General features: G+C 38.4%; 1 protein-coding gene across 5 annotated transcripts in view; it reads right to left on the minus strand.

The window, feature by feature from the left end:
* Nucleotides 1-25,597, minus strand: part of LOC127431424 (double-stranded RNA-binding protein Staufen homolog 2) — a 170,763-nt gene that overhangs the window by 140,626 nt on the left and 4,540 nt on the right. For 3 of the 5 annotated variants that reach the window (XM_051681807.1, XM_051681805.1, XM_051681802.1), the window contains exons 4-5: nt 23,112-23,274; nt 22,606-22,756 (exon numbers count right to left, since the gene is read on the minus strand). In XM_051681807.1, coding sequence (XP_051537767.1) covers nt 22,606-22,756; nt 23,112-23,274 — 314 coding nt within the window. The remainder of the gene's footprint in view (nt 1-22,605; nt 22,757-23,111; nt 23,275-25,597) is intronic. The other 2 variants (XM_051681806.1, XM_051681804.1) reach the window with 1 other exon arrangement.

The following is a 25,597-nucleotide window of genomic DNA, read 5'->3' on the forward strand; positions in this document are numbered from 1 at the left end:
TCAAATGCAGTTAATGAATTAACATGAAACATTTAAGGAAGAATACTGCATCCTTGACCTTAGTAGAGTACCATGTTCAGTGATAATTCAGTTTTAAGCATGAGCAAAAAAAAGGTCCGTCAGACCCTTTGCTTGACGAATAATCTAAAACAGACATGTGTGGTGTAGTTCAATTGGTCTACACATTGTACTTTTACCCTAAATGTTCCTGTTACTTAGTTTCAGCTAACATATAACTTCCATTTCATTGTAGGGCTTGTGATATTAGATTTAAGAGCAATTGAAGCCATCTGGGAAATGTTGAAATCAAAGCACATGCCAAAGCCACCAGGAAAGAAGAAAGCATAGCGTTACACAAATCATAATAAAATGCAGAACTATATCCCTGCCCAAAATAATTACATCATAATAATGCCACAATGACTGAGTAAACTAGTACAAGTACATAAATCATGAAAGTGAGTCTCTAAAACATTTTAAATATATCTGTATTTAATTCTTGCTACAACCCCAATTCAAACAAAGTCTGGACAGTATGAAAAGTGACAATAAAAACAAAAAGGAGTGATTGCTAATTTACTTTGACTTGCATGAACATACTTCATGTTTTACCTAATCAGCTGCTTTGCTTTTTTAAAGATATACTTTATTTCTGAAATTAATGCCTGCAACACATTCCAAAAAAGTTAAGACAGGGGCAATTTAGGACTAATAACATTCGGATGAGTTGAAATAACAAGGTGATATGAAACAGGTGATGTTAAACGGGTGAGGCAATTGTGCTATAGCATATAAGGAGCATCCAAAAAAGACTAGACCTTCATGAGCAAGGATGGGTCAAGGCTCACCAATTTGCCAACAGATGCGGCGGCAAGTAATCAAGCACATTCAGAACAATGTTCCTCAAAGAAAGACTGGTAGGATTTGGGGCATTCATCCTCTATAGTACACAATATAGTTAAAAGGTTCAAAGGATCCGGGAAAATCTCAGTGCGTAAAGGGCAAGGCCGAAAACCACTTCTAAATCCTCATGATCTCCGATCCCTCAGGTGTCACTGTCTTAAAAACCGGCATGCATCTGTAATGGATATCTTGATATGGGCTCGTGAATAGTCAGTAAACCTTTTTCAGTTAACACTGTTCGCCGCTGTATCCACAGATGCAAGACTTTACTATGCAAAGCAGAAGACAAACATCAACTCTGTCCAGAAGTGCCTCTGACTTCTCTGGGCTCGGTCTCACCTGAAATGGAAAGCAGAATAGTGGAATCGTGTTTTGTGGTTCGACAAGTCCACATTTCAAATAGTTTTTGGAAAAAACAGGGGTAAGGTCCAAAAGCCAGTGTCTGTATGGGCCAGGGGTGTGTCAGTGACCATAGCATGGGTAAATCGCACATCTGTGAGAACACCAAATTTTGGAGCAACAAATACTGCCATCCAGATGTCATCTTTTCCTGGGACGTCCCTGCATTTTCCAGCAGAACAACGCCAAACCACATACTGCCCGGATTACAAGTGCATGGCTGCGTAAGCGGAGAGTGCGGGTACTAGATTGGTCTGCCTGCAGTTCTGACCTGTCTCCAATTGAGAATGTGTGGCGCATTATGAAGCGCAAAATACAGCAACGAAGGCCCGGTACAATTGCGCAGCTGAAGACCTGCATAATGGATGAATGGGGGAAAATTCATTTGCAAAACTTAACCAACTTGTGTCTTCAGTGCCCAAATGCTTAATAAGTGTTATTAGAAGAAATGGTGATGTTACACAGTGGTAAACGCTCGACTGTCACAACGTTTTTGGGGCGTGTTGTAATCATCTGATTTGAAATGTGTGTATATTTTCAAAAAAAATCAATTAAATTCACAAGGTAAAATATAAAATTATGTGTTGTTGTAGTGCTTTCAATAAATCACTCCTTTTTGTATTTATTGTCATTTTTCATACTGTCCCATCATTTTTGGAACTGGGGTTGTATTATAACTTCATTAGAAACCTTGTGTTTCAAATATTTCAAACAGATTTCTGAAAATGTGGAATATGAAAACATGGGTTGATTTTAAGTATCCAAATTAGTAAAATAATAATAATAATAATAATGTAACTTTTATTTTTTTAAATGTGAGTGGTGCTTGCCTGTGTGAAACCTCGCAATGATGCTAAGGTGTTGTAGGTGGTTGTCATTGCCATGTGGTTGCTAAAGTGTTCGTAGTGTTTTAGCACATTGCTATGTGGTTGCAAGGGTGTTCAGAGTGTTTAGCAAACATTGCTATGTGGTTGCAAGGGGGTTTGGTGTATTTTAGCACATAGCTTTATGGTTGCTAAGGTGTTCGGAGTGTTTTAGCACATTGCTTTATGGTTGCCAAGGTGTTCAGAGTGTTTTATCACATTGCTATGTGGTTGCTATGGTGTTCTAGGAGGTTGCTAGGTAAAGTTTTACTGGCCCAAGTCAAAAGAGTCCCAAATGACACACTATACACTGTGAACTTACACAATGCACTATGCACTTTGCCATGTACAGTATGAATTTAGAATGTTTTCAGCTGACGGAAGTGACGTTTCAAACGCACATTAGTGTTGCCGCTTAAATGTGTTAGCCAAACTCAGTTTAACACTTACATCTCAAATAACCTACATATTCACAGAGCATGGGGTGATGGGAAAGCATTCAGCTCAGATTTTCAAGTTGCTGTCTTCACAGAAATTTCGCTAAGTGACACATTTGCCATTAATTACAATAGAGCGTAACAGTCAGGTTCCGGAAGTAAAAATCCCATTTTCCATTGTCTAACTGATTTTTAACAATAACTCATAAACCTTTAAAGACAGACCTACCGTGCACTCCAAGGTTGTTAATCCATGGTATATGCTTCTGTTGAAGCCATCTGTCAGCGTTATTTCAACTTAATTGTTTAAAAATCGTGTTTAATAGCAGAATTCCTGGTGAACCACTACACTACCCGTGGTACAGCAGTGAAAGATCCACCAATCAGAGAACTGCGGCCAAAAAAGCCCGGGAAAAGACCGCCCACTTTCAGTCGATCTTCTTTCACCCTAAAACTACTTTTTATCCAATTTTCTAATACTTTTTTGTTTTAAATCAAAGTTTGCAATGTTGTGATTCACCTTGGAGCTGGTTGGTTTGGTTCATGGTTTAGAACACTTTTATGAAAGACTATTTGAAAAGTCAATGGGAAAAATGAATGGGAAAAATACTTCTGGAACCAGCATGGTTGAAAAAGTGGGCAGGCACTGTTGCGCTCTATTGTATTGTCAGGCCAGCCAGGTATCCATGTCCCTTTCGCTACATAGGGCAAGACGCACCTGCTGAATATGTCCAACATTCCACACTTCGTTATTTTTCGTTGAAGTAGTACATCAACCGAGTACTCGTAGTACACTTCTTCTCCATGCATTTTCAGTGTGAACACACAACACACGCTACTTACACTACAAAGGGGTGTATAATAGTACAGAAGTGTGCAACAAATTCTGGTCCCTAGATATGGCTCAGGTCCCTCCTTCAATGTGGGTATTTTGCAAGTGACTTTTTTCTCTGCCAGGTCTGGTCACTTAGAAAAATATCAGCACTCCCCTCCTCAAACAAGCCACACAATTTAAGGTTTCATTCATATCTTTAGCTCAAACAGTGCAGGACGAGTTACACACAGAGGGTAGGTGGTGGATGTGCCAACAACTCGCAGAGACAAGGACTGTTCACGTACGCAGACAATCTGAGCTGACTGTGCTGATGAAGAAATTTGCGTAACGAATACTGTGCGCTTTGCAACGCAGACAACTGAAATATACTCGGGCCCTAATAATAAACTTGTAATGGTAGCAAATTAATAATTGAACAGTCCACAACCATCTCAGAATAACAAACTTGTGACTGTAACTGATCATTTGGGTATGCCTGTGTTTTTGTTTTCATTTATTTCAGAATCTGCCAAGATTTATTCTTCCTTCCGCGATTCCTCTAACTGAGTGGGAGGTTTTGTCTGTGTAGTTTTTTTTTTTTTTTTTTTAAGGAGTGTAAAATCATTTCAGCACATGTGTGTTCGGAGCCACATCTCTGCACCAGCATCCTGTGTGTCTCCTGTCTGCTCCAACAATGATTCAGCAACTCTCTCTGACCACAACCCCTCCGTGGGAGGCGGAGTCTGCCCTTTGCATGACAAGCCTGATCCCAGACTCACAGAGGAAATGCCAAGTGCAACATGGGACCCAGCCAGGATATCGGGGCGGTTGATTTTCTGGTTACAGGTGCAGGGAGAGTGGCCCTGGCCCCGGCTCGTAGGAGGGCCCCTTTGTGTAACGTGGGAAAGTTTCTGACACACTCTGAGCCACATTAGACCCAATAATCTATCAGCACACACACCATCCAGCCTAGTCTGGTCTGCATTAGAAAAGATCGCAAGCCAAAGTGGGAACACCTAGTGAGAGGACGGCGAGAAACCCACTGAACGGCAAACATTAGTGTTGTCTTTTATTTGTGCGTGTGAATGCATGTGACTTAAAAAAAGGATGAGAAAGAGCGATAAAGAACGAGAATGAAAAGAAATGGGGAATGACTCAATCAAATGATAACCCACAAAGAATGACTATCAAGAAGACTTTGAAGCTGTGGTTTCAAGTGAACAGCTAATCTGTGCAATACATCAGCTAAGCGTTGACTGATGCCTACTGAGCCACTATCAGCAAGACATTGCTGTGACATTTAACAACTTTATACGTAATTAGTCTTCAAAGTATTACTTTTCACAGAATAAATATCAGGCTACAGCAACCTGACACTGCCTCGGCATTTAGATTACATTTCCACCGTGGATTTTGTAGTATAGTTCAGTTTTTAATTTACTGATTTGTGTTTTTAGAATACCTCTCAGCAAGTTAGAGTTTCGAAAAGGATAGTTAACCCAAAATGAAAAATCTGTCATCATTTACTCACCCTCATGTTGTTCCAAACCTATAGGACTTACTTTCTTCCATAGAACACAAAAAATGTTTTTTTTTTTTTTTGGGAGAATCTCTGAGCTACTTTTGTTCTATACAGTGAAGGCATATTGTGAACAGGGGTTATCAACTCCAAAGAGGACTAAATACACCATAAAGTGGTCTACACAACTTGTGTCTATATTCCAAGTGTTCATTGGCCATTATTCACTGAAATTCGCACACGCGCAAATTTTAACCTCAACACGATAGGTAACAAGATTCAAGAACCAATGGCATTTGGTGTCACTGACATGTTTGAAAATATACATGGGTGAATTAAATTTGAGAGAAGATTTTATGGACCGCTTTTATGGTGTTTTATGGTGCTAAAAAATATATAAATAAAAAAACATTTGAAATGTCAGAATAATAGTAGAGATAATGATTTATAATGATTTATTTCAGCTATTTCATCACATTCCCAGTGGGTCAGAAGTTTACATACACTTTGTTCTTATTTGGTTGCATTGCCTTTAAATTGTTTAACTTGGGTCAAACGTTTTGGGTAGCATTCCACAAGCTTCTCACAATAAGTTGCTGGAATTTTGGCCCATTCCTCTAGACAGAACTGGTGTAACTGAGTCAGGTTTGTAGGCCTCCTTGCTCGCATATGCTTTTTCAGTTCTATCGGATTGAGGTCAGGGCTTTGTGATGGCCACTCCAATACCTTGACTTTGTTGTCCTTAAGCCATTTTGCCACAACTTTGGAGGTATTCTTGGGGTCATTGTCCATTTGGAAGACCCATTTGCGACGAGCTTTAACTTCCTGGCTGACGTCTTGAGATTTTGCTTCAATATATCCACATAATTTTCCATAAATTTGTGAAGTGCACCAGTCCCTCCTGCAGCAAAGCACCCCCACAACATGATGCTGCCACCCCCATGCTTCACGGCTGGGATGGTGTTCTTCGGCTTTGCAAGCCTCACCCTTTTTCCTCCAAACATAATGATGGTCATTATGGCCAAAAAGTTAAATTTTTGTTTCATCAGTCCACAGGACATTTCTCCAAAAAGTAAGACCTTTGTCCCCATGTGCACTTGCAAACTGTAGTCTGGCTTTTTTATGACGGTTTTGGAGCAGTGATTAATTCCTTGCATAGCAGCCTTTCAGGTTATGTCGATATAGGACTCGTATTACTGTGGATATAGATACTTGTCTACCTGTTTCCTCCAGCATCTTCACAAGGTCCTTTGCTGTTGTTCTGGGATTTATTTGCACTTTTCTCACCAAACTACCTTCATCTCTAGGAGACAGAATTCTTCTCCTTCCTGAGTGGTATGATGGCTGCATGGTCCTATGGTGTTTATACTTGCGTACTATTGGAAATTGCTCCCAAGGATAAACCAGACTTGTGGAGGCCCATAATTTTTTTTCTGAATTTGAAGGTAGGCCTTAAAATAAATCCACAGGTACACCTCCAACTGACTCCAATTAGCCTATCAGAAGCTAATTGGCTAATTGTCTAAAGGCTTGAAATAATTTTATGGAATATTTCAAGCTGCTTTCAAGTACAGTTAACTTAGTGTAAGTAAACTTCTGACCCACTAGAATTGTGATATAGTCAATTAAAAGTGAAACAATCTGTCTGTAAACAATTGTTGGAAAAATTACGTGTCATGCTCAAAGTAGATGTCCTAAACGACTTGCCAAAACTATATTTTGCTAATATTAAATCTGTGCAGTGGTTAAAAAATGAGTTTTAATGATTTCAACCCAAGTGTATGTAAACTTCTGACTTCAACTGTATATAACGGAAACATATTCTTGACAAACTGTTTGGAGATTTCAGTCTTTACTCATTCAAGCAGATAGGAGCTGTACTTGTATTTACCTTCATAGAAAACTGCTTCTGTGAGACAAAGATGGCTGCCAAATGAACTGACTTGCCAACTGATCATTCACCTGGATAGGCCTTTTAACAGCCAGGCAACATGCCAGACTCTCTCTCTCTCTCTCTCTCTCTCTCTCTCTCTTTTCATTGATTGATCATCAATGTGTTGCTAATGTAAGAGCTGCCACACATGCTGGGCTGCTGATGACTTCAATCTATCTCTGGCCATCTGAACTGCTTATAGGAGGCCCGACCACAGTTTTGATCACTTTCACATAGACAATCATCACTTATGTGAATACTGTTTTGAGAGTTTTTGACATTTCTAAGTTTCAAGGAAAGCTTTTAAAGTGTTGGAAATCCTGTGAGTATTACAGAAAGTATAAACATGATAAAAGGTGATATGCATTCTCCAGGTGCACAATAAGACAGTCTGCTGTCTGACTAAACCACTGATGGGCTTCTCCTGTCAAATGGTCAAATAAAACAATTGGGACAGTCAATTTTGGACCTCAGCCTAATGGAGGTTTATGTAATAGCTAATACTCCCCTAAAAAACATTGAACTTAAAGACCCAGTGAAATCAGAATAAAATTTTTGCTGCTTTTCGTCCCTATCTTTTAGTTTTGAGGTAATCTATATGCTAGTGTACTTCTAAACGTTGACAAAATTCATTTTCAGAAGATATAAGCATTTAAAATCTGCACGCACGCAATTAGTTTTTTTCACCTGTGCAAAAGTCGCGACCACAATGCTAGGCTATGCGGTTGCCAAAGCCTAGCTAGTGCACACTACATGACTCAAGGTTATCTCCTGTGATGTTCTGAGTCAGCGACTGGTCTGCGACGAAAAGTCTCAGCTCTCACAACCAACGTTCGTGTAGTGTGCGCACTCCTGCAACACGCCCCGACAGATTTCAAATAATCTTGGTATCTAGATGTCTTGTCATCAGGTATGCGCACTGTCCAGACGAGTGAGAGACAATGAGCCATAGCCAATGAAATATGGTTTTTAGCATGTTGCAAAACTTGCTATGCAGTTGCTAGGCTGTTGTGGTTGGTTGGTTGCAAGCTAGCTGGTTCCTTACTGGACCAAGTCAAGAGAGTCCACCCAAAATCTCTATGATATTCTGGTCCTCTTTCAATGAAAATCTGATTATTATTTTTTGTCCATTTTAAGGTCCACCAGTCAAAAATTGTAGGTCTGATCACTTAGAAAAATAACAGCACACCTCCTCAATAAGTAGTATGATTTGAGGTATCATTCATTAGCACTGAAACGGGATAGAAGGGAAAACATGGATCATTCCTCCTTTCTCTTTCCTTGTTTATGCCCCCACCCCCATGTGTCGATTCCTATCACATTACCAGAACTTTTCCATAAATGAGAGTAAAGCAAAATATGTAGTGACAAATGATACCATGCAATGCCTCACTGGAGCACAAAAGGTTTGTCATCAGGGTGTGAAGACCTCCTGCATGAGACTCATCACAGGAGGGCATATGGAACGGCAACAGGCGTTCCCCCCTCCCCCACCCCATGATGAAAGGAAGATATGTGATGTCTTCAGAAAACACTTTCCAATGACATAACAGCACAGGCACCATGAGGTTTCTCTTCACCGGAATTACTGGCACTTTCTACAAATAGTGTACACTTTTGAGGCACAAATCCCATGTTTTTGTCGTGAGAACTGCACCGTTAAAGAGTCATCCCTTTAAACTGTGATTTTGGCCCATTCCATCTTGACCTTCTCCAACAATTAAAATTACACAATAATTTTGACATAATTTGTTGAATTTAATATTCAACTTTTAATATTATATATTATATATATAATAAAAAATTGGCTGGTATCAAAGCAATACACATTATTATTTTGGTATAATACCACTTTTAAAAGCTTTTTTTTGTGCTTTTTTTACATAAGCATTATAAATCGGCAGGTGGTGTTGTTTCTGTACAAAATCAGTTCCACATCTACATATCCATGGTTCGGCATTAACTGGGCTATAGCAGAGGTTAATGGTCCATAACCATATTGGGTATAGCCAGCCAGAACAGCACATAATCCAGATATGCTTTTAAAATGCCCCTTTACAGCCAAAAGACTGATCTGCCTTCAGACAACACAGTGCAGAACATCTGCGTTTTGTAACTTTAATTAAAGGTCAGCTAAACCCAAATTCCTCAGCAGTGTGTGTTTTGGTTTCACTCACAAACATGAGATTAAAAAGCTCTGAGATTTTTAATCAGTGGTTTTCCCATTTTATCACTTCAAAAATGCAGGGCCGAGTCAAATTCCGACCCTACCTGATTCTTAATAACTTATTCAAAATGACATACTGGCTTAATAAGACCATTTGCACATCTTGGAATTTAATTGGGTCTTTCTCATTTGCAGAGAGAGCCAGTGTCCATGCCTGATATAACTCATACATCAAATTTTTCCGATAGCACTAGGAGCATGAGAGGAGTCGGCCCTTTTATTGCTAATGAAACAACTTTGGCACTGCAGTTTCAGGCTGGACTAATGCCCAGCACAGCTGCCTCTGTCCTCATTAATAGTATAAGTTTAAACAGTAATAGATGATTGTTTTAATTAGGAATGTTAGCAGCTGCTTTGATCACAATGTTCACAACACCACTCTGTTGACCTCAAATATAATTTATTAGAGAACGTTTCTCTTCATTTTAATGCTATACGCTTGTTTCTACAACACCAAATTTAAATAAAATTACATAAAAGCTACATGTGTGAATGGTGCTTGGCAGTGCAAAACCTTTGGGGTGTTATGGCCACAATGTTAGGGTGATGTGGGTGGTTGCCAGGCGATGTTAATGTGTTCTGAGTTGTGTATAGCACATTCCTATGCTGTTGCTAGGGTGTTTTGGGTTGTTGCTTTAAGTTACACTATTTAAGATTTTTTTGTTAGAAAAGAACAATTTCATTAATGAGCAAGTAAACCAACAATCTGTCTTCCAAACCATGTTTTTGCCTTAGCCTGGTTCACTATGGTAAGCCTATAATAATTATTGATATTTTAGAGCTGTTGGGATGGATTTGGTGGGAAATTGCATACTTCTGTCATTCATCCGTGCGTGTTTACATCATGTCCGTAAAGAAAAGAAGATCCAGCTACAGTGTGTGTATATGTGTGGTGGTATGTGTGGTATTATTTTGAAGCTGAATTATAGCTTGTAGCCACAACAAATGAGCGACATTGACCATGGATCATTCAAAAAGGCAACCCTCTGGGGAATCACCCTGTAACGAGTAAAGGATGGGCAAGAAGGAGGTGGGAACCGGCACAGTAAATGTAAACTTTAATGACATAAACTCAAATTAAAACAACATAAAACACATAGACGCACACACAGCGGCTGCATATGTCTGTCTGTCTGTCTCTCTCTCTCTCTCTCTCTCTCTCTCTCTCTCTCTCTCGAGTTGGCGACTCCGGCTCGTCTTTATCCCCCTCTCGATTTCTCCTCGACACACACAACCATCACCCAACTCAGGCCGGGGAAACCCCCAGCATGACGTACTCCCCTCCCAACCTGGAGGGCGGGTGTTGCCCTTCCGGCCGTGCCTGCCGGAGAGACGAGGGAAAAGGGAGAAGGAAAGAGCAAGGCGGAGCGACAGAGAGAGAGAGAGAGAGAGAGAGAGAGAGAGAGAGAGTGAGAGAAAGAGAAAGAGAGAGAGAGAGAGAGAGAGAAACTGGCTCGCCGGTCCCCAGACACGCCATCGCCTGGTCCTCAGCCACTCCTCCGACCTCTGGCGGATGACAGCTTGCTCCTCCCCTGGAGAACGGCAGAGAGTCCTACGACCTCTGGCAGACGGGACGGCTCCTCTCCTTTCTCGGCAGACGACAGTGGTTCCTCCGACTCTCGGTGGCTGGCAGCGACCCCTCCGTCCCCAAGCAGAAGGCCACGGCTGCTGCCCTGGCGGATGGCAGCTGAGAGGACTCCGCAACAGCACATCCCTCCTCCTTCCCGGATTTCGGCACCAATGTAATGATTAAAGGATGGGCAAGGATGCAGCGGGAACCGGCAGAACAGTCAACGTAAACTTTAATGACAAACTCAACAAAACAACATAAAACACTGACGCACACACAAACACAGCTGCCGCGTGTCTCTCTCTCTTGAACTAGCGCCTCCAGCTAATATTTTTCCCCCTCCCGGCTGATTAGCCCGATTCAGGACCGGGCGTGTGTCCTCACGGCCCAGCCCTCCTCCTTGTCACACACCCATTTTCAAAATAAAGAAACCTCGAACAGAGAAGAGTATGCAAGCAAAAAGGGAAAGCGACAAAGCCCATAATAAAATAAGAAGCAACCTCGGATTGGCTTTTCAGAGGTGGCGACAACTCCGAGATCTTAAAGGATTTAAAACTGACCCAGAGTTTCTCTTGCTGGACAGGCAAGATATTTTATTGGACCGATAGTGAGCCAGGTAGCACTCTTAGCACAGTAGTTCATTAGATAGCGTTAGCCACTCTAATGGGGCATTTTATTATGGATTGTGGTTCTGCAGTGCTTTCAATTTCATTTTCGAGGAAGGACAAATGTAACTTTTATGCTGGTAACAATGCCAATCTCTAAACCAGTTACTACCTTGGTCTATTTGCCTGCTAGCAAAGTTATAACAGTTTCCACTGTTTGATTTTATCTGATATGACTAGCAATCGTCATGTCTAATGTCATTGTTGCCTAACTTCTTTAATGCTATTTATTTCAAACAACAGTGGAAGACATGCTACTTGCTCATATTTATTTGGAAATCAGTTTTTTCTTTTCGTTATTTATTTTTTGAGGGGAGGGGGCGAGTTTTGTTGTCGTTAGTGACATTCGCTCCCATAAGATAATCACCTGTAACCAAGGTTACTCCTCAAACCATCAGATTAATCCACACAGAAGAGCAGAGTCGAAGCCCAACTCAAGTAATTATCAAAACAATGTTCCTCCGCAAGTAACTTGCAGTTTTATGCTTCAACCGCTAGAGGGCCAAAAGTTACAAAGTGTAGCTTTAATGGCACAAGACAAAAGAGCCCACCCCCAAGTTAAGATATTATGGTCCTTAAATATGGCTCAAGGCTATCCTTCAATGAAAGTCTATGGTACTTTTTTATTTTTATTTTTTTTATTTTATCATCCACCAGGCTAAAATCTTTAGTCTAATGACTTAAAGCAATAGCACACATTTTGAAATGATTTAATAGCTAGAGAGGCACCAATGTATCAGCCAAACATCGGTAAATGCAATTATCAGCACTATCGGACATTGTCAGATTTTTTTTTTTAAAAAGCCGCTGATCAGGGCAGATCATTTCCTGTCAAAGGGGAGTAGAAAAATGCATCGGACAATTGTGTGAGTGAAAGAAAATGTCACTTGTGTGGAATTACCTTAAATTGGGTGACAATGACAGCAGAGTCGTAATTTGTAAGCTTTGCACTGCTAGAATTTAATGGGGTGGAACTACAGTTAAAACTTAATATAATTTGATTACTCAACTTAAAGCCCGACACAGCAAGGAATATGATGAGTATGTAAAAGCTAAAGTGGAGGCTGCTTTGGCTAAAAATGACAAGCTTCATCACTCAGCATTCAGTAAATGTGAGTTAAGAAGTTGCTTTTTGTTTCAGTATTTTGTTTAGACCTGACACTGAAACATGGAAAACATATAGAGACAGAGAAATAAAGATATTTAAATTTCTTTCGAAGTTGTGTAACTAATTATCAGTGATTTGAAACAAGTTAGCATAAAAAACGCAGAGCCACCAAACTATCGGTATTGACAGATGTTGTTCTAAATAATCGGATATTGGTATCGGCAAACACAAATGTTGTATCTGTGCATCCCTATTTATGGTGATTGAACAAACAAAAAAACAATTTCTAGCACTGAAATGTTTACAAAGCTAACCCTAACTACACAAAATTTGTATTCAATAAAGATTCACAATTCTGTTATATTTCCAGGCTTTCCATGACCGTGAAAAGTTATTAAAAAGTGCTCTCAAATTTGTTTTACTGTATATGTTGGACATCACCCATGAGAGATCAAACTATACAGAGGGCCTGACATTGAAAGAGCCCCCGTGTGAGCCACACATGTGTGGCACGGTAAGCGGCGAGCAACTGGATCCTGGCACAGTAGAGAAACAAGCAAGCTTTATGACTCAAGCTGTCCTCTGATTGCAAGTCACAAAAGCATAATGACTCATCCAAACAAAACAATGCCACAATCCAAAATAACATTTTAGTTCTCCATGCGTAGGGAGGCACTCGGTTTGAGCAACAAGAGGGAGGGGTGCCACTGAATCGTTGATGAGCACTCCAAACCACACATTTCCAACAAACACCCCTAACCATTTTTTCACAGGAAGTTATTTGCTCTGACGCCCCCTCGGAACGGAACGAGATAGGGGTGGAAAGGAACCATTGAATATATAAAGAGAATCTGCAGGTCCAGCCTTCTTGATTCACACTAACAAACCACAAGAATGAGGAATGGAACACAACAGCTGGGCTGACCATGAGACCCCCAGAACAAGCCTGACACTGCTCCAGCTTACACAAAAAAAGACCTCATTTGACCTTGCAGATCCATTACGTGAAGCAGCTCTGCAGCTGGGTTGAAGAGGAAGTTCTTAATTGACTACAAACATGCTAAGAAAATTAGATGCTACCATTCAAACCTATATGAACTGTAGTTAAGTAGCTAAGTGTGTTGTTCAAATCATTTTAGGATTCTGAGAGGTTATTAGTGGTGCTTGCTAACGCAAGTATCATTATTACTGTTGTTCACACTTAGTGACCCTAAATATTAACAGGGTTCCCACCCTTTTGTAACAATGAATTTCCATGACAATTTCAGTCGTTTGTGATTACTGGATCATTTTGATTCAGACCGTTACGCTAGTGAATCATTCGACAAATTCATTGAAAAAAACAGACCTGGCGTGCTGAGTGACTTAAGTCAGGTCTCCTAAGCAACCAAAATGGCCCGGTTGCTACGGAGGGTAGAGTCACATGGGGTAACCTCCTCGTGGTCGCTGTAATGCGGTTCGCTCTCGGTGGGGCGCGTGGTGAGTTGTGCGTGGATGCTGCGGAGAATAACGTGACATGTCTCTGCAGTAATGCGCTCAACAAGCCATGTGATAAGATGCGTGGATTGACGTCTCAGACGCGGAGGCAACTGAGATTCATCCTCCGCCACCCGGATTGAGGCGATTCACTACGCCACCATGAGGACTTAGAGCGCATTGGGAATTGGGCATTCCAAATTGGGGAGAAAAAAAAAAACAAAATGATTCACTAACAAATCGGACATCACTATGAATTGTGATTAAATTTTACTCTTCCCAAGGAGTAATATCAAGATATATAGGTAATATCAACATAAAGCAAAAAAGTGAATATTAGAACAGAGAAAAATAGAAAAATGTCCATGACTTTTCCTTGACCTTTGAGATCTTCTTAATTCCCATTACTTTTTCAGGCCTGAAAAACACAATTTTAAAGTTCCCTGATATTTCCAGGTTTTCCATGACCATGGGAACCCTGCACTAAACTTTGGAGCACTCGCTCCATGCTGTTGGTGCTACGAACATGAAAGATACCTCAAATTGGGCAGCTTGTTGAGGAAAGTGTGCAATTATTTTTCTAAGAAATCAGAATCTATTTTTTTGCCTAGCAGACAATGAATAAGTAAAAATACAAATCTAATATCATTGCGTCTATGACTTTCACAGGAAGAACCTCACACATTATCAGCAGAAAATGTAAAAACTAGTCATCCATAAGGTCATTAGGAGGACACTAAATTCAAATAAAAAGTGAATTTTTTTAAGTTCCAGTTTTGTGACTCGTTCAACGGTAACCTGAGGGCTGCACATAAAACTCTTACTTTATGAGTTAATAGCAATTTGCTGTGTTTACACAATTTTCTGCCTGAACCCCTCAAACAGAAGCAGAGCCAGAGTCATTTCTATGTTATATGATCTAATGCATTTGATAGTGATATTGGGTAAATAATTGATTATTCTGGCAGCTGCTTATGAGTGGAAGTACGGCACCCCTAATAACAGGGTTTTTATTAACATTGTTTATGAACTGTGGATTCTGGCAGCCCTTTCGCCCCTGGATATACGTCTGGACACAGACATCATATCTCCGGAATGCTTAATGGATAATCCAAAATGCTGTTTGGTAGCCCTTCATAAGATAATACTCCTGGCCACTGGTTAAAGTGATAGTTCACCAAGTTCACACTGCTCATTTACATATGATGATGAGCAGGGGCTATCAAGCTCCACAGATGACAAAAAAAAAATCATAAATGTACCAAAACAGTAGTCCTATATGACTTGTGTACTATATTTCAAGTCTACTAAAGCCAATAGATAACATTTTGTGAGGAACTGACCGGAATACAAGTTATTTACTGAAAGCCTTTCCCTCTGCTGTAGCTCTGCAATTTCATTTGTGCGATTGGATGTGCATATTTAATTGTGAAACACACCAGAACCAATGACATTTGCCATCTTTGATGTTAAACCTGTCATGACCAGTGTTGGGTATAATTGGATTACATAGCAATTAGTTACTGTAATCTAATTATTTTTACAGCACAAAAAGTAATGTAACGCATTGCATTATAAATTCTTCAAACAGATTACAGTTACTAAATTTCAATGAAAGTACTTACTTTTAAGTACATTACTTGGTTACAAATATTTCAAAAAAAAATATTTATGTGTAATACAATTAATGAATTAATGTAATTAAAAATGTAAATTCACATTTTCATATGTACATCTGTTTGTGCTTCTGTGACAGCTGAAGAATGTGCGATAATGAACAAGGAGAAAATAGACATTATTTTGAATTTGTTAAGCGGAAAAATTAAAAATGTTTGTGACAAGCGTTTTAAAAAGTAACTTAAAAGTAAAGAAATTAGTCATGTAATTACTTTTTCAATGAAATAACCAGTAAAGTAATCTGATTATGATTTTTAAAAAGTAGTGAGTAATTTGTATTGGATTACTTTTTTAGTAACTTTAGTAACACTGGTCATGACGTGTCTTGATGCGCCATATTTGAATATACAGGCACACGAAAGAGATTGACAGCTGCTGCACTTACATGTCGGTACTTTCTCACACAAAACTATTGTACTGATGCAGAAGACTTTGAATATTGTTGTATAGACTACTTTTATGGTGATTTTTGTCATTTTTGGAGCTTTACAGCCCCTGGTCACTTCACTTCCAATGTGTGGAAAAGAACAGCAGCAACATTTTGCTTAAATTATCCTTTTGTGTTCCATTGGGGAGAAAAAAAAACATATACGTTTTGGAATTTTCACTTTTGGTTGAACTATGCCTTTAAGGAATACTTTTGTGTGAAATGACAGATTATTAGTGTGCCACCTTACAGAATTTAATTGAAATTCACTGCTCTAGCTGGCTTAAATTTCTTTTCTATGTCCCCTTTACTTTTCAATGGCTGGGTTATGTCTGGGTTGCTGTGCTTCAGGCAGATATAAGGTTTCTTTTCAAGGAGTATCATGATAAAGTGGATGTAACGGCAATCGGGGTACTAACTTGCACTTCTGATATCAAAGAAGGCAAGACCTCTCTCTGCTTCCTTTAACAGCATGTGTCAGGCATGGCGAATTTACTGGCGAAAGTGTCATGATACCAAGATGCTTTCTCAATGTGTTATAAATTCTAGTGAAGGCTGAAGATTTCCTCTGCAAATTTCATTTTGCAAATAACATTTAATCCCTCCCCTGTGTCCAGCTGTGTCTGATCTGAATGTTAATTTCTGCATGACCTATCTTAAAGTGTGTAATTTCTTTGCAACCAAACAGAATCGCAAAAATAATGTTATTTTTCAAGCTGTTTTTTTTCTTGTACACTCCCCCTGTCTGCCACTGGTTGTCAAACAGATAGTCCCGCCCCCAACTCTCGCTATTGGTCACAGGTATGGGGGAATCAGATTACATTTGTTTCAGCCAATTAAAGTGGAATTACAGAAAGTATTTTAACAATGAAAAAAATGTTTAATTCCAGTCTCAAAGAGCTGAAACTGCAAGGTCACCAGGCATTATCTTTGGAATGTCTGACAGTGAAGGCCATAAATCCAAAAATATGACTAAGATGTTACAGGAAAGATAAATGATTTCCACTAAACACAGATTTCTCTTTCACCTGAATACATTTTGATGAGATACACTGAAATATTGAAAGTTGGAAAGATAATGCTCTGCCTAAACAATGTATTTCTTTGTAGAAATTTTGGTTTACTCATTGTTGAGGGGAAGTGCCATCCCATTTGGAATCTAGTTGACTCCATTCTCCAGCCTAACTTGCCTTTTTTTGGCCAACAGCAATGTCACAAACATAAATCATCATCTGATGTCTAAGTATATTCATAGCATCTAAAAACAGACAAATAAATCACAAAACCAATAAACCAAAAAAAATATGAAAAATTGCAAATAAATCAGTATTTTTATCTTGTTTTCCAGTAAAAATACTTACATTTACAAAATACATTTTCTCAAGAAGCAATTTTAAAAAATAGGCTATATTTTAAACGAAGCTTATTTTTCTTAAATCACTGGCAAACTGTTCTCTTGTTTTATGCATGAACCTCATTAACCTCATTGTTAGATTTATGCTTAAACCAGAAAAAAATTTAATAATGTGCTTAAGGACTTATTTTATGAAAACAAGCCTTAATATCTTCTCCAATTTTCCTTCTTAAGTAAACGCATCTTGCTTTATGAATGAATGAATGAATGTTATATTTATATCAAATTAAAAAAATAAAAAAATAAAAAATTATATAGCGCTTTTCTGACACTACACTCAAAACGCTTTACATACTGAACAGGGGACTCTCCTCACCCACCACCACACTTTAAGGATGTTTAGCTATTTTGATAACACTTTACAATAAGGTTCCATTTGTTAACATTAGCTAAAGCATTAGGTATCATGAACTAACAATGAACAATTTTAATTTGAAATTATTTTGTATAGCATTTATTAATCTTTGTTAATGTTAGTTAATAAAAATGCAATTGTTCATTGTTAGTTTGTATTAGTTCATAGTGCATTAACTAATGTTAACTAACACAACTTTTGATTTTAGAAATGTATTACTATCTGTTGTAACCTTAACATTAACCAAGATTTATAAAAGCTGTAAAGGTATTGTTCATTGTTAGTTCATGTTAACTAATGTTGTTAACTAATGTTGTTAACTAATGTTAACAAATGGAACCTTTTTGTAAAGTGTTACTGATATTTTATAACGTTACTTGGAAAACAAGAAAAAATACAGATCATTTTTTCATCATTGGCTGCTAAGTATTTTCCATCATTCATTGAGGGCCAATCGCATTCTAAAGGTCACAAACATTAGCACCTCAAGAGCGAGAAACAGGTTTCTGGGTGACAGCATTTGCTTCCTAATCTCTGCTCTTCAATGCCGATGTTATCTTTGTCCTAACCAAAACAAGCAGAGGTGCCAATTATGCCTGGACGGTGACGCATTTCCACCTCCGCTATCCCGACTCTCTTCCACAGAGCTTCCAACCTTTACAGCTACAGCTCAAAATCAAACCAGGAAATATCACTGGAGAGCTTCAACTGCAATTATCTTCATTACTGTTACATCTGAGCATGCTGGCCCTGACACAGTGTTACTATCATGCCCAAATGAGCAAAGAAGATGAGGTCGTCCCGGAAAAGACCTATCCAAATTTTGACGCGATCACAGAATGCTGTTAGTAACACAGAGCCTGATCTTAGCCATGACTAGCACAAAGAGCCTGGATAAATGAAGTAGTTGTGTGATGCTACCTGACTGATGTTCAACTCCCACTCAGCTCCACATATGACTGGATGAGCTGAGCAAGGATGAGTGTGTAGGTTTGGTCTGGGTCTATGTAAGCTGGGATGATGAGGAATTTAGAGCTGCACCATATCCTCTAGAGCACAGGATTTACTTCTCAGAAAAAGCTCTTTTGTTAATCTGCATCACTGTCTTGGTGGACTGAGAGAAGATGTAAGCAGTGAGTTGATACAGCTCAGATTCAGTTATCCAGAAATGAAATGTGTGAAAATCTAAATCAATTGTGAGTGGAAAAAGCTGCTTTTTCCCAGTTCATGGGGTCGTACATTATTTTATTTATTATTCATGATGTATTTTTTCACTGAGGTCAATTTACAGGAATATTACGAGGTTTTTTTTTTATACAAGTTTAGCTCAATCTACAGTATTTGTAGCATAATACTGATTATCACAGAAATGTATTTCAATTCATCCATCCTTTTCTTTAAAAAAAAACAAATATCAGGGTTCCAGTGAGACACTTACAATGGAAGTGAATGGGGCCAATCCGTAGACATTAAAATACTCACTGTTTCAAAAGTATAGCCACAAGACGTAAACAATATGCATGTTAACATGATTTTAGTGTGATAAAATCACTTACTAACCGCATCTGTGTAAAGTTATAACCAATTTTGCAACTTCGTTGCCATGACTACGTACTGTAATGTCAACAAACCCTAAAATGACTGTAAAAATTACAATTTAAATGACTTTACAGCTCAAAGTTTTAACAGTAGAATTAATGTAAGTGCCTGTATAAAATTATAAGCTTCACATTTCTTCCTTTAAACCCTCCAAACACTGGCCCCATTCACTTCCATTGTAAGTGCCTCACTGTAACCTCTATTTTTGCTTTTTTTTTTTTTTTTTAAAGAAAAGGAGGGACAAGTGGACATTACTTTTTGTGGTAATCAACATTATGACTCAAATGCTGTCAATTGAGCTTAACTTGTACTGAACCGGGAATATTCCTTTAAGATCAAACCGAAATGACCACCGACTATATCAAAAATAAACTTCAGTCACTCTTGTCGAATGTTGGATCCTGCAGGAGGATACACAGTCAGAAACAGTTCAATATTTGATCAATTTACTTACATTTTAATCTTCGATCTTCTGGTGTTTGGGAATAATAGTATCCATTCTGTTTTCTCCTTATTACCTCACTGTGACTGGGCAGGCCAAGTGTCTGAATACTGAATCTACTTATGTGTATATACAGATGGTTATTATATGGGTTCCTCATTACATGACCTCTAAAAGTACCATTGCATTAAATACATTTGTGCTAATAAATACCCTTTTCGATTAAAGCATACACGTTCAGATATACAGTATCTGACAAGGCTTTTAATCCCATAATCCCACAATTCACTGAAGCCAATTCAATACCATAATAAACTGGTACAGAGTGCAGACACAACATCAATACTCTTAATAAAAGCATCAGTTAGAAAGCTGTGATTAAGTGAATCCTTGAATTTAATTATGCAAGACATGCTGTGGTGAGGGCAGAAGACTCAAGGGTAAAATACATTTACAATACCCCTAAATATCTAGAGAAGTCCCCCTGATTGTCTTCAGCCAGACTCTGTACCAAAATGATGTAATGGCACAGAGGATCCGATTTAATTTGGCTCTTTGTTTGTCTTACTATTTCAAAGACTACATCATGGAAATTCTAGATGGCCAGAGAAGAAAATACATACATTTTTGTCTATAAAATCCCATCAGGTTGAGATCGTAGCATTACAAGACTCGGGTTTCTCACCTTGTCTTTGTTCTCACAGTGTACATTTAGCTTAAATCGAAAGCAAATATCTAAATACAAGCCTCAAATAACAACAGGATTAACATATAATGCACTCCCTTTAGTGTGTAGTTCTCCAATTAACGTCAGCATTGCTTCTCTTTGCCTTTTATATGAGAAGTACTTTAGTATCAGTGTTATTTTTTTATCCTTGCAGCTTATGATGGAACATACCTTGCCAATACAGTTTTTGCAGAAACATTAATAAGATGCTTATTGTTAAGTTGCTCACCTAGATCCTAGACATATGCGAAACAATACTATACCGAATTGTGAAAAAATAAATAAATAAATGGCACTACCTTGCATTTATCTAATTATTTCAATAAAAATATTTATCTATATTTCAAATACTAATTTTTTTTTTACTATTAATCATTACTAAAATTGTGTACTAATCAGTTTTTAAGTTGATAGTGAATTAATCAATAAAAAATATTCAAATGCAACAAAATGGAAAAAATCCTCTTATACAAGGGCAGAGTGATTAAAAATGGGGCAATACTTCCACCTACAGGTAATGAGCAGAAAATCGCTATATATTCCCAAAAGCCTTCTGTCCTTTCAACAGTTAAAGTTTTGAGGGCACAGTCTCAGACAATGAAAAATCGCAGACATCACTAAAGTGTTAAATACATTGCTCAATCTTTAATGCAGGGGAGGTTCTTACCACAAGACATTTTGAATTGTTCTTATGGATTAATTTGACAGAAATAACTTACAAAAACGATTTGAATAGCGTAGTCGAATTAACGATAGATAAATATAAAATTATTAATTGAAAGATATTATTAATAAATTGATAAGATTTTTCAGATAAATCCAACAAAATTTAAAGTTTATGCTTAAAAAAAAAAATTCCAGTGGGGTAAAAAACAAAACAAAACATATTTTCCTTTGAATCAAGTATTTATTTTATATTTTTGTATTGCAGTGTATATTAAAGTAGCTACATTACTTGGCAGCCATGACATTACCAAAAGCAAAAACAAAACTTTGTCAAAAATGTGGTTATTTAGATCTGTTTATTACTATTATTAAATGTAAATATTAATCATATTGCAAATGCTCTATCCTTTAAAGGGATAGTTCAACCAAAAAATGAAAATTCTCTCATCATTTATTCACCCTCATGCCATCCCTGATGTGTATGACTTTCTTTCTTCTGCTGAACACAAATAAATATTTTTTTAATAATATCTCAGCTCTGTAGATCCATACAATGTATTTTAATGGGTGGCCAGAACTTTGAAGGTCCAAAAAGTACATAAAGGCAGCACAAAATTAATCCATAAGACTCCAGTGGTTAAATCCATATCTTCAGAAGGGATATAAGTGTGGGTGAGAAACAGATCCATACTTAAGTCCTTTTTTTACTATAAATTCTCCTCCCTGCCCAGTAGGTGGCGATATGCACAGAGAATGTGAATTGCCAAAAATAAAAGAATGTGAAAGTAAAAGTGGGGATTTATGTTAAAAAAACAAAAAAAAGGACTTAAATAATAATCTGTTTCTCACAACTATCATATCGCTTCTGAAGATATTGATTTAACCACTGGAGTCATATAGATTACTTTTTCGCTGCACTTATATGCTTTTTGGACCTTCAAAGTTCTCGTCACCATTCACTTGCATTGTATGGACCTACAGAGCTGAGATATTCTTCTAAAAATCTTTGTGTTGAGCAGAAGAAAGTCATGCACATCTGGGATGGCATGAGGGTGAGTAAATTAAGAGAGAATTTAATTACACTTAAACCCTAAAATAAATATTGTATGGTGAAAAGATTATTTCAGATAGGTATATCGCAAAACACATTAAGTTATGATGTGCACATATTATCCTATTACCTGTTCAGTGCCCGTGGCTAATGTGACTCAAGCACCCTGTGTATCTTACAGTATGTTGGACGCTATATGAGACACCACTAGATGGCAGTAAAGACCATTCACAACAATCATTATTGCCAGGGGGTTAAAAACAAACAGTGACATGCTTCACAGAGGCATTCATTTCCTAAAACATTACACCTCTGTAGTTCATTAGGACTTACCTCTGGTTGAACATTCCTCTGAAGTTGTAATTGGCTCTGTAGTTGGGGACGGGTTTGGGGTCCAGGGGTCTATAGACGGCTGGCTCCCCTCGCTTCATGGCCAGGCCATTCAACTCTACTGTAGGAGTGATGCTGCCTGCAAAGCAACCCCCTTTAGCCCAAGAACAACTCATTCACTAATGCTTTTATAATTGCAAGACATTTTTTCAATTAGCCAACAAAGTAAACAACCTGAGAGAATTAACTACATTTGTATTATGAAGAGCAGCTGTTACGGGCCTTAAATAATGCTGGTTTATCTTTTGAAGTGGCTCAACTAAAATTTATCCAGGCACATTTCACCCTGACATCTATTTGCATATTTGCTTAATATTTACTGTAAAAAGATACATGTATCTGTATACTGCAACAGAACTCTTAGCAAGATTTGTAGCTCTATTTTGTAAAGCTTTGTAGCATATTGTGCTCTGTCGGTTCTAGCGTGGGTTAATGGGAAATTTTGGTACCTGGGTTGCTGTTGGAGACGTCAGCTTTAGGAGATCGGGGAGGAGGCCGTGGTAGGCTGCTCTCTGTCAGGGCCTTGGTTGCTGTGGAGTGCTGGGCCTTTTTGATGCTGCTGCCTTCTGCTTCCCATACCTGGTTCCCCAAGCACAGCTGCACTGTAAAGATCTGCACACAAACAGTAGGGGAGCATTTACTGTGATATCTATGACTAACACTTGAATGTCACTGTGTGACAAAGGTCTGGGCTCGGTGGGCATGTGCCCACAATCTTTTTCTGACTAATTTTCTAAAAGGATTTGAAAAGACCAATGGATCAACTATCTTGTTTGACATGACTCATGTGCCATATCCCTGAAAGAACTAGGAGGTTTTAACAATGAGAAGAGGTTACATTTGGGATATTTCACCATTGGGTTACTGCAATGCATTTTTAAACTGTAAATTTAATCAAAATGAGAGTTTTGTGGCTTTTAGTCCAACTCTATTAGCTTTGAGCCATCTACAGGTGCATCTCAATAAATTAGAATGTCGTGGAAAAGTTCGTTTATTTCAGTAATTCAACTCAAATTGTGAAACTCATGTATTAAATAAATTCAATGCACACAGACTGAAGTAGTTTAAGTCTTTGGTTCTTTTAATTGTGATGATTTTGGCTCACATTTAACAAAAACCCACCAATTCACTATCTCAAAAAATTAGAATACATCATAAGACCAATAAAAAAAACATTTTTAGTGAATTGTTGGCCTTCTGGAAAGTATGTTCATTTACTGTATATGTACTCAATACTTGGTAGGGGCTCCTTTTGCTTTAATTACTGCCTCAGTTCGGCGTGGCATGGAGGTGATCAGTTTGTGGCACTGCTGAGGTGGTATGGAAGCCCAGGTTTCTTTGACAGTGGCCTTCAGCTCATCTGCATTTTTTGGTCTCTTGTTTCTCATTTTCCTCTTGACAATACCCCATAGATTCTCTATGAGGTTCAGGTCTGATGAGTTTGCTGGCCAGTCAATCACACCAACATCATGGTCATTTAACCAACTTTTAGTGCTTTTGGCAGTGTGGGCAGGTGCCAAATCCTGCTGGAAAATGAAATCAGCATCTTTAAAAAGCTGGTCAGCAGAAGGAAGCATGAAGTGCTCCAAAATGTCTTGGTAAACGGGTGCAGTGACTTTGGTTTTCAAAAAACACAATGGACCAACACCAGCAGATGACATTGCACCCCAAATCATCACAGACTGTGGAAACTTAACACTGAACTTCAAGCAACTTGGGCTATGAGCTTCTCCACCCTTCCTCCAGACTCTAGGACCTTGGTTTCCAAATGAAATACAAAACTTGCTCTCATCTGAAAAGAGGACTTTGGACCACTGGGCAACAGTCCAGTTCTTCTCCTTAGCCCAGCTAAGATGCCTCTGACGTTGTCTGTGGTTCAGGAGTGGCTTAACAAGAGGAATATGACAACTGTAGCCAAATTCCTTGACACGTCTGTGTGTGGTGGCTCTTGATGCCTTGACCCCAGCCTCAGTCCATTCCTTGTGAAGTTCACCCAAATTCTTGAATCGATTTTGCTTGACAATCCTCATAAGGCTGCAGTTCTCTCGGTTGGTTGTGCATCTTTTTCTTCCACACTTTTTCCTTCCACTCAACTTTCTGTTAACATGCTTGGATACAGCACTCTGTGAACAGCCAGCTTGAATGTTTGTGGCTTACCCTCCTTGTGAAGGGTGTCAATGATTGTCTTCTGGACAACTGTCAGATCAGCAGTCTTCCCCATGATTGTGTAGCCTAGTGAACCAAACTGAGAGACCATTTTGAAGGCTCAGGAAACCTTTGCAGGTGTTTTGAGTTGATTATCTGATTGGCATGTCACCATATTCTAATTTTTTGAGATAGTAAATTGGTGGGTTTTGTTAAATGTGAGCCAAAATCATCACAATTAAAAGAACCAAAGACTTAAACTACTTCAGTCTGTGTGCACTGAATTTATTTAATACACGAGTTTCACAATTTGAGTTGAATTACTGAAATAAATGAACTTTTCCACGACATTCTAATTTATTGAGATGCACCTGTATATGCTAGTGTACCCTTAAAAGCTAACAATATAAAATATGCATTTACAATGGACTTTCTCTTCTGGGAAACGGAGAAAAATATTGACGACTCATTTTGCACAACACAGATTTATGTTTAATTAAATGCTTCTTAGAAAGAGAATCGTCCTCCCCCTAATAACACCTGCCACCGACCTAGTAAGTAGAAAATTGAGGTTTCACAGCTGTGATGTTTTTACCACATATTGGCTATTTAAAAAAAGGAACAAGCCCTTTAATATGTCCCCCAAACTTCCTGTTTCAATAGGAAATACGTAAAAAAAAAAAAAAATACCCACGCCAAGTAATTTCATGGGGTCTCAACATAACATAACCACATGTATTACACAGTTCTCTGAAATACTCTTTTAATTGATCAATGGCGCCATCTAGCA

This window comes from Myxocyprinus asiaticus, chromosome 41 (assembly GCF_019703515.2).
Source record: "Myxocyprinus asiaticus isolate MX2 ecotype Aquarium Trade chromosome 41, UBuf_Myxa_2, whole genome shotgun sequence".
Classification (NCBI taxonomy): domain Eukaryota; kingdom Metazoa; phylum Chordata; class Actinopteri; order Cypriniformes; family Catostomidae; genus Myxocyprinus; species Myxocyprinus asiaticus.